At 40.4% G+C, this 10,811-nt stretch overlaps 1 protein-coding gene across 1 annotated transcript; it reads right to left on the reverse strand.

Annotated features, from left to right (window-relative positions):
* Positions 1 to 7,330: 7,330 nt before the first annotated feature.
* LOC120477261 (N-lysine methyltransferase KMT5A) lies at positions 7,331 to 8,018 on the reverse strand. Its single transcript, XM_039668765.2, has 2 exons — positions 7,838 to 8,018; positions 7,331 to 7,737 (listed from the first exon to the last, which is right to left on the reverse strand). The coding sequence occupies exons 1-2, from the start codon at positions 8,016 to 8,018 to the stop codon at positions 7,331 to 7,333; spliced, it is 588 nt and encodes a 195-aa protein (XP_039524699.2).
* Between the last annotated feature and the right edge of the window lie 2,793 nt (positions 8,019 to 10,811).

Genomic DNA, 10,811 nt, shown 5'->3' on the forward strand with positions numbered 1-10,811 from the left:
TTTCTTATGGGGGTCATTTTTGACAGAAGAGCACAAGAGTGACTATTTTTTACGACCAATTAGCCTGCTCGGATCATGACCTCAATTTTTTTGTGTGTTCACATACCCAATGCCATAAAAGTCACCAAGTTTCGTAACGTTGCGATGAAGCTGTGATTTTTAAAAATTTCAAAACAGAAAATTTTTCGGTCAGAAATGACCGAAGAGCACCTGAGGGTTAAGTGAGAAATAATTTCAGTGCTCTGGTCAACCTCTGTAGAGTGAAAACTGGTGAATGCAGTTTACAGCTTTCATAGAAAGAGAATGAAGTGAGCGTGTGTGAGTCCTGTGTGCGGACAAAATAGCTCAATACGAGAGGCAACGAGAAAATCACATCGTAATGTTTTAAAGAAGAGTGGTTTGATGAAAGTGGTGGAAATAACTGTTGATGGGCATATTTTATTATATTATAACCCTAAATAAAGCATCTCACAAAGGTATTGTTTAGGTGACATTAGGCCTATATTTTATTATATTAAAGGCTAATTAAAGAATCTCACAAGGGTGTTGTTTAGGGCTCATTGCCATTTAAACGTTTAAAACCCCTTGCTAAAGAAACTATTAGAAATTCATAAGGAATAAACAATCTGTCACGTTTTGATTCGGTTTGGTTTTGATCTTCTGTTTGCATTCTTAGTCACATGTCCTTGGTTTTCCCGCCACTTTTCTGTAACCTTCATTAGTTCATCTTCGTCACCTGTGTTTTGTTAATCACCTTCATCTGTATCACCTGGTTTGGTTAATTCATGTCTGTATTTAGTTCCTTCAGTTCAGTCACTCTTTGGGAGTAGTTTCTCTGCCTGTTTGTACCTGTCTGAAGTTTCATTTTCCCCAAACCATCTCAGTGTAACAGAGTACTTTTCTTTCTTACTATATTCTATTATTGGAATGAATTGAACTGTCTTTCATTTTCTTTAATTTATTTATTTTTGAGCAGGGACAATGCAAAATATACTTTAACCTTAAAAAGGAGAGATGCATTTTACCAGGTTGTAGCACTTGTGCTGATTTCCACCTGTAATCTCTGGGCAGGCTGATGTCAACAGATATACATATTAATAATCCATTTATCCCAAAAACTATATATATATATATATTGGCCTGATGTGGAAAAGTGTTGATTTACACATGTGGTCAGTTCTGTTGGCAACTTGTTCCACTGTTTGATGGCCACACATGAGAAAGCTAAGCTGCCGAAAACTGTTTTACACCGAGAAATCGTGCACTCGCCCCGAACAGTCGACCTAGTGGCTCGAGATGTCATTTCTGAGCTCAGTGAGATCAACTTTTTTTAACAGAGGGGCTGCAGTGCTATTTATGATCTTAAACAAGAGACAGATATTTGAATATATGATTGTTTTCAAACCTAATATACTATGTTTTTTCAAGAATATGACAATAATGAAATAACCGAGATTTCTTGTCATAAACGTTAGAGAAGTTTTATACAAAGATTCCAGGGGCCTTAATGCTGTTTTACATGCTTGTGACCAACTCGTCATGCCGTATCGAAAGTGTGGAATTATCATCACATTTTAGATGTAAATTAGATGCACCTATGGTCAAAGAGTTTCTAATATATCTAAAATGTGCTATATGAATTTAACGTGTTGGTAATCTGTTTAATATGTTTTTTGAAATTTGGATTTGGGTCTAGAATGACTCCTAAACATTTAATTTGGTCTACCTTTTTAATTTCCTGACCCTCAATTGATTTTGTTAAATGAATTTTTTTTTTTTAGCCAAATAGAAATCTTTTTCCATTTCTTCAGTTAACTTTTGAGCAACATCCTTAACAGTGTTACCATGAATATACACCATTTTGTCATCAGCATGCATTATCATTTTAGCATTAATACACACACGTGGAAAATCATTAATATAAAGTGAAGACAACAAGGGCCCTAATATAGAGCCCTGCGGCACACCCATAGTGCATGCTCGTAAGAGAGATGATACATTATTTATAGATACACTCTGCTGCCTTGCACTGAGAGAAGATTTAATCCAATTAATTGCACTTATACTAATAGAGAAATGTGTTAATTTATCTATCAGTAGTTCATGGTTTACTGTGTAGAAGGCCTTACGCAAGGGTGACCACCTGCTAATAAGCCCAAGGGGGGACAAGGGGTATGTTTCTGAGGGACAATGTGGGACACTGCTTGGCACGGCGGTGGTTTAGTGGTTTACTGATAGTGGTTTACCCATTTCTAGCACATACCACCTTACATGGCATATTAATAATGCCCTATTACCTGGTAAACATGTGTAATTGCTGATATATGCTCATGAATAGGCCAACCAATGTGTATTTTTTTCTAAATAAAGATTAATATTTTGAACATTCAATGAATTGACAGATGCACTTCCACTTACGATTTACTTAAGCTATTTAATTGTATTTATTTTTCATTACAATTAATTCACTTTAAATCTATAAAATTATAGGATTAACAGGAATTATAGTTGCTCAACACCACAGGAACAGTTTAAAAAAAGTCGAAAAAAAGTCTAAACTCACAACTCCAGAGGTTCACAGAACGAGAAGGTGCGCTGTCATGACAACAATGAAAAAGTTAACAACCTAGTCAGCAGGTCACGTGGGAGTGGCAACCAGTGTTGGGGAAGTTCACTTTCTACATGAACTAGTTCAAAGTTCAGTTCACACATTTTAAAATGAACTAGTTCAGTTCAAAGTTTGCACAGAAATGGAAGATTTTTCCCATCTTCACCAACCTCGTTATAAAATCCGTTTAAATGATCATACGACGCCTTTGTCGACGGCTGCTGCGGTGCGAGATTGGTGTCTTGTGTTGCCAGATTGGGTGTTTTTTCACTACATATTAAGCTCTGTTTACGGTCAGTTTTAGCCGGGTTTTCGCCTGGAAGGCTCTATAGAAATCTGGCACCCCGAAGTTAAACTGAGAGAGCGTGCTCAAAATGAACGAGTTCACAGTAACGTTCATCAGGACAGGCAGTAAAACAATACGTTCAGACTGCTTTTTTTCTTTGCATGATTGTGTTTATGGGGTGCAATATAACATGTATTTGTGGTTTTTCTTTTTTTAAAAGTCTTATTTTTCATAAACTTCACCTTTATTGTCAGCCGCTCTCTCCCCTGTCCCCTGAACGAGCGGTTGACTTCCTGAGTCTATAAAACCACTACACCAGAAACAGGCAGTGGGCTCTGATTGGTTAGTTTGGGCCGGTGTGTTGTGATTGGCTAAACTGTCGCTCACATTGTCCGGAAGGTTAACGCCCATTACCTTTACGGGCGAAATGTGCCTGCGCTCCGGTCCAGATGCAGATGGTCCTGTAGTGGGACTGTGAGCAGAGCCGGCCCGAGGCATAAGCGAACTAAGTGGCCGCTCGGGGTTATTTTGTATTTTTATTTTTAGATTACTTAAACAAGTGACATAAATCAATGAATGAATGAATATGACTGAATGAATCATTCAAGACAACAAAACTCTGATTAAATGATCAATATACCTGCCTACGTTTAAGTCATGCGCATAATCCTCTAGACACCTCGCGCGTGTATAGACAATTTGTGCGCAACTGCGCCTAGTCACGGTATCGGTATTGGAGAAAACAGCCCGCAGGGGAACTTAACCTTCAAGGTGTAAGGGTAGCAGTTTGAATAAATAATAAACATAGCAGTTTGAACTCTTCTCCACTTTATTATACCACACATCAGACCTCCAAAAACCCGCGACACTCCAGTAGCCTACCAAGTGCGCAGTCTGCGCACGAACCATCTATGGCAAGCCCCGAGGGGAAAAATACATTGCATACACACATACAACGAGCGCCAGAACATTATTACCGGTATTATAGGAACAGACTTTGTTGGATTATGTCATGTAATATCTAACAAAGTCTCTTACGATAATAATAAAGCTTTTGAGGACAGTTACACTGTATTGAGACAGTGGAGAAAAAGTAGGCCAAATATTTTTAGTTTTCAACAATAGGCTTGTTGAAGCCTTGCTCTTATGTTTCTCAGTTTTGACATAATTTTAGCAAATCATTTATTTTATATGTTTTGAGACAGTTTTAAGACTGTTAAACTTTTTTTTATTTAAGTAGGCATCTATTTTTTAGGTAGTAGGTATTAATTTTGTTGTAGCCTAATACATAACCGAAGTGTGTTCATTTATAATGTATCATTATTGCGTGACATTTGTGTCAATAATCGTCAAACACAGGTGACTCCGCGTCGTGGGAGGTGCCCCCAAATCAAATTCTGCTTAGGGCCCCCAAAAGGCTCGGGCCGGCTCTGACTGTGAGAGAGCGGGGACGGACGGAGCCGAGCGGTGAATAAGTGGGTCAAGTTCAAATGACAAACACCTGTCTGTGATTTCAGTGATTGGCGTGAGGAGAGCGCATATAAGCGGGCCGTGCGGACAACAGTTTGAGAGAGAGACTGCCGCTCGTGCACGTATCCTATGGAGTCCTGTTACCGAACACGGGACATTTGAAAGCTGTATTCAGCGGGAAGAGTTTTCACTGCAACTGTGTTCGGCAAAGCTGTGTTTAGTGGGAAGAGTATTATATTATTTATTTTTGCCTTTGACATTCTGAGTTAACTTTATTTGAGCGCGACCTCGCACTGTGAAGAGTTGTGTAAATAAAAGTGCACGAGTCCCAGTATTCGCCGACCCTGTGTCTCCTTTCATCACCCACACATAACAAACCTGTTCTTACATCACAAAGTGATGATTAAGTATACATGATAAATACATTTATAAAATGAGTACACATACAAATTCAGGTCGAAAATGTTTGTACGCGTTTGTCGTAGACGCAAAATAGCATAACTAAGTGGATATAAAGCCAGCGCTGGCATTTGACAAAACTAAAACATCACATCTGGAATTATACATGCAAATACATTTAAAATGATGAAGTCTTAGCCTACTTACAGGTTGTGGCCCAACAACTGCTGCCTCTGGTTTTAAAGTTGAAACTGCTTCATGTTTTAGTAACAGTTTCTTGTTGAATCCGGTGTTGAACTCGTGGACATTCTGGAAGCTGTCTTCCGTAAATGCGCAGCACAGAGAGCTAGATTACCATCGTCATTTTCAGGAACATAATCAAACATAAATTGTATCCATTGTTGACGAAGTACAGCGTCCGTGGGAAGCCTGAACACAGAAGACCTGACAGCTGCGTGAACAACACACTCGACGAGCTGGAGCTGCTGAAATATGGTCATGCTCTTTTCTGCTTATTCCGGAGGGAGGGTTGATGTAAATGTGTGGGTTAGTGACGTACCATAACCCAGCTGTAGTCCCAATCCAGTCGTTTTTGTAGGCGTTTATACTTCCTGATTTTAAAAAGACGATATCTCTGCTTACACTGAACTTTCAGCGCTGCAACTTTGCAGATACTGTTCATGCACCAACAGCAACATTACACACTATTTAAAATGAAAAAAGTGAAATCGCAGTCAACCCCCCCTTTAATATTCATCAATTGCAAAATCATGTTAAACACAGAGAGGAAATAATAAAAACGTAACTTCACTCAATGTGAAGTAGAAGTTATCATTGGCGAGGTGGAAAAGAGAAGAGAAATGTTGTTTGGAGGGCACAGTGTGGGTATCCAATATGTCCGTCTAACGGAGCAGATATAGCAATTAGATCGTCAGTCAGATAGATAATTAGAGAGATATATAGCCTAGATAGATCGATAAATAGGTGTATTATTTGTCCACTGGGGAAAGTTGTTTTCATCGTAAAAATATCTTCATCAGCTCCGGAATCATGGTATTCATGCATATGTCTTTAGTTTGTTTTATTTTTGATAAAATAACGTATGACGTGTCTCAACCATTCAGAAAGCTGCAAGAAATTACATTTGCGCTGAACTATTTCCCATTTAGATTATAAGCGACATCCGTAGCTTGTCAGATGCAGAAATAAATGGATGTAAATAAAATGCCCCATTACAATGTGTATAATGACGCACAATGGCTGATCTTGAGCTCTTAGAAGATGTGGCGATTAAATGGAAGGATTCGAAGCATCTTCTTCACAACAAAAGGTGTGGAAAAATATATTATTTATTGAAGAATTCCCTCATTGTGCAGTTTATTTCAGTTTGGAGTCTTGATTTCGCCCAACTCCTCGGCCCTCTCTAATTGAATTAATGACTAGACTCTTTTTTTCCCTCGACTTTGAAATCCGATCATTTCTTTTTTTATTTCGGCCACAGTCCGAGGTTGTGAGGCTACAGCATTTACGGCGTCTGTTACCTTTTGCCACTCAAGTGCTTTTTTGGCATTAGTAATGGCGAGAATATCAGTTTTGTACATTATTTCGTTCTGTTTACCATCTTATTTATGAGGATGAATTGTATAAGCCAATATTATTGAAGAACATGTTTCTTTCTTTTTTGGAAATATGTGTTAATTTGCATTTCTGTTGCAGATCGATCAAACGGGTGTTCGTGTAGGCTGTTAATTGTAAGACTTGCTTTGTGAAGTCTTCGTGTTATTTATGAGAGGCAGTATTGCAATTTATTTTACACAACCATCTACAGTTTCACACACATTCACGTGTTTTTCCACCTGCCGACGGTGTCGCCATTTCTCATTTCACCCGTTTTTGTGTGTACGTCTGGGTCAGAGCTGGCGTGAAGGACCGCACATTTTACCGTCAAGTTTGTTTTTTATAAACACCAACTATTGCGTAGAGAGCGGCGTACGCCTTCTTTTGTGCGTACGCAACGTTTATAAACGAGGCCCCTGGAGCTTATCTCCTGACTTGTGTATAGGCTTTACTATGGCTGTTTTCAGAGCTGTAGGGAAAGTACTTTCATTTATAGACTGATTTATAACTTTAGTGAGCATAAATTAATGTACAATACAAAGTATTTACAATACACTTACAATAAGTACTTTACTCTACTTACAATACAGTCTGTCTGGGTTGTCAGTTCACAACGAGGCTCCATTTAAATTTGTCACACATGGTCTGTGAGAGGCAAGCAGACGTCCGGCAAAATCACAGTCTGAAAAAATAGAGTCAGAGATCCAACCACTCCAGCTCCAGGACGTAGATCAAGGTCAATTATTTCATTGGTCACACTGAGGCTCCATTTACATGAAACTACAATGTTTAGACACTATTGAGGCTCCTTTTACATGAACATCAAGTCCATACGCAAGCTCCCAATTTTGTCCAAACATCTATAGTTCATTCGCGAGCTCACAGTTGACAAACAAATCATTGATAGTTCATAGTCTTGTGTCATAAAATGTGACACAAATTGTAAAGAATCAAATGTTCAGCCACTCCAGCTCCTCTATCTCCCTACGAAAAGTCCTCTTCTTGATGCCGTGGTCGAAGCAGATCTTATCATCTTTCTTAATGTCCGTGGTGGCCTGAAAGAGCAGGACGTGCCTGTCTCCCCCCTGAAGCTTCACTATGCAGTGGCATGGCTGCACGTTGCACTTCTTCTTTGAGTGTGTAATCCATCTCCCGATGGTTTCCAGAGACGGGTGGCACTCACAGGGGAAAGTCTCCACATCGATGCAGATTTCGTCAGCGCCATGTTTGAAGAAAAACAGGTTTCCCAGCTGGTCCTGCGTCTCTGCCATCTCCCTGCCCTCAGCACCTGTGATCACCTTTCCGTGGAAATCACACAGAATGGAGCCCTTCCCGAAGGCCTTGGTTGCAACAACGCCTGTGGTCAAAAAGAGGGAGTCATTAATGTGCTGTTCATGATGTTATTATATTCATTTTATTTATGGATTTTACTGTGCTCATAAGACAGTTGTACATACCTTTCTGCTCCCCAAAGGCCTTCACAGCCAGACCCGACCATTTCTGCCTGGTCACCCCCTTGATGATGCCCGGGTCACTCTCCGCCTGTGCTCTGCTGAGCGGCCTCCACTTCGCCATGATGTCCTCTGGACGAGGATGATTGGCCGTCCAGCCCTCTGCATCTATGACTTTGGCCACCATCGCTGCAGTTGGGGTACGTCTTGAGAATTTTGCTGTCAAAGAGAGCACATTTGAATAAAAATTCAGGTTCACACACTAGTTCAAAATGTTTCTGTTGGAGCAAATCTAATCATTGGATCATAAGGAAGTACACGTACCCAAAAGATGTTGCTCCCGAAGGCTGTACTGCAGAGCCCTCCACTTGTCATAAAAGACTCTGTCGGCAGGGAACCCAGCTTTTTCTCTCTGGGTCTTGTTGGGTGGTTGGCCAGTGATTCCCACAGGGAAGGCCTGCAGGAAAGCATTTAAGTCCGGGGCTGGGCTGCCAACCTCTTCTTCCACCCGCCTTCTCTTCACTGCCTGGGTGCCCTCTTTACCAGAGTCGTCAGAAGAGGAGCTGCAATATTGAAAAGGTGGAGGTTACACACTAACGAACTGATGGATGAGCGTTGAGAGACATTATAATTATAACAGATTTATAACATAATTATAGTACAGATAATTACATACCGTGTCAGGGAGCTGAGCAGGTTTGAAGTGGCCACAATAGCATCTAGGGTCTTCATCCTATAGTGCTGGTTTGCCACTGCATTGGAATTGGCCATGTAGTGGGCCACAGACGCCTTCTGCTCCTCTGTAAAGTTGGCAGCCACATCTGTCTGCACGGTCCGACGTATCTGCTGGCTCGTGATGTTGGGGTCTTAACACTTACTGTTACTCCCTCCACCGCTCCTGGTCTCTGGAAGTGACCGAGGATCAGGATTGCTTCGCAATAGTAGCGGAACATGGTCTTTTCCTCTGACGGCTGGACCATCAAACCCTCTGTGTGCAAAAGAGAGAGAAACTCAGACAAATTCACACCAGAGTTCATTCTCTCGAGGTAGCACAAATTAAACCTTTTTCTGAGTTGATCTTGATCTGGTCAGACAGTTCTTTCTCCAGCTTTTCCTTTACATCCGTCCAATGTGCAAATTCTTTCCGGAATCTCTTAAAGAATTGTGGCGTCTTCACTTTATCTAGTACCAGAGAGCTGGAGATCAAGCTGGAGAGCTGGAGATCAAGAATGCCAGTTAAGTCCCTTTGAGAAGGAGCATGACGTGATATAAAGCTAAACAAAGCGCCAAACATGATGCAATGAAGCAGGAAGGACACCTCCTGTACCTGTCCGAGCTGCTGGCCTCCGTGTCCATCTCTAGAAACTGAACTCTGGGTTTGTGGAAGTGGCTGATGAACGGAGACTCGTCATCGGTGTATGAAGGCGGACCGCAGCTGCCCTCACTGTTGGAGGTGGAGAAGTTCATGGCCGCTACAGAGACAGAGAGAAGGTTAACACTCCTGTAAGGATACCACAATCATTAACGCATGCCTCACTCAACTGTAGGGTTGGACATGGACATGACTGTTCAAAAGTTACTGGAAACATTTTGTTGCAGTTATTGCTGATGTAATCAGCGTTGACGGCTTGTTTTTTGTAATGTAATTATGTTTTGTCATTTCTTTTGAGGACCTTGTAAAATCTTCTTACCTTAGGGCTTAACAAATATTCTGCAGCCATTGATTGTACATCCAATGCCTTTGAAAGCATGAATGTGCTATATAAAGTTTTAAGACTTGTATGGATTCTCTTCACTTGCATGACAATCAGAGTTTTGTATATTATACACACTGGAATATGTATAGAGAAGAAAGACTCACACAGCACACTGGTAAATCATCCTTTTGTCCAGATGGCCTACATTAGGACATTTCTGATGTGAGTTTGTTTTCTGAACTGCTAAGAAGCTGATAGCAGTGTTAGAATCAGAGTTAGAATCAGGTTAAAACAGAAGCAGGTTTAACTCTGGGCTGGATGAAAGATGATGATAACTAGGCAAATAAAATCAAAAACCAAATAAAATAAACAACAATAAATATATCTGTATCAGTAATCTTGATTTAAAAAAAGTTACCAAAGACACCATACAGTCAGTCATTTAAATACTGCCACCTGCTGGTAGAAAGGGGAAACAGTGGTCCATTACAGTGGGAAACCACATTCAATATAATTATATAATATAATAATTATATAATATAGCGCTAACAATAATAACTCTGCACACACAATAAGTTCTTAATACCAACTGTATTGAGCCAAACAATGCGCTCATTAAACGTGACTGGTGATGTCTGGATCATAGACTAAAAAAATATGGACGTAGTGTCCGTGACGTCACCCTTTCTGAAGAGCGTTTTTGAAGACTAAAGTGGGCGGGGCCGGCCGTCGCCATCTCGTCGTCACCTCTCGTCACTACCGGATAAATTAAAATGGGCAAAGAGGCGGGACGCGGGTGGAGCTGAGGTGCTAATGCTATGCCGCTGAATTGACAGCTGATTGAAAAAGTAAAGCCAATGGTTAAAGTTCATGTTTTGCCCTTCGAAATATTATAATAGTTAAGACGCAACTAAAAGTGAGACTATTTACTTTACTTTATCAACTTAATCTCACACAAGGGGCAATTAGTTGAGAGCATGTATACAAATACATTAACACAGATCACACACATTTCTCACAACATACAAGCAGTCAACTATGTGCATCGTTCGTGATGCATTATTATTCTGCTAGTTAAAAATGTATTAATTACTTACAATATTGCTCGAAGCTTGTGCATGCGACAGTGATTCAAGGCAAGCACACGTCAGTCGGCATCTCACGTCAAGTTCGTAAGGAGCTTTAATTCAGTCCATTTTACAATCCGATTTTGGCCGCCTCTCAGTTTCTCAGATGGTCAAACCAAAGATATTACCTCAGAACTTCAAGTACATGAACTAGAA

Source organism: Pimephales promelas, chromosome 2 (assembly GCF_988280905.1).
Source record: "Pimephales promelas chromosome 2, fPimPro1.hap1.1, whole genome shotgun sequence".
NCBI lineage: Eukaryota > Metazoa > Chordata > Actinopteri > Cypriniformes > Leuciscidae > Pimephales > Pimephales promelas.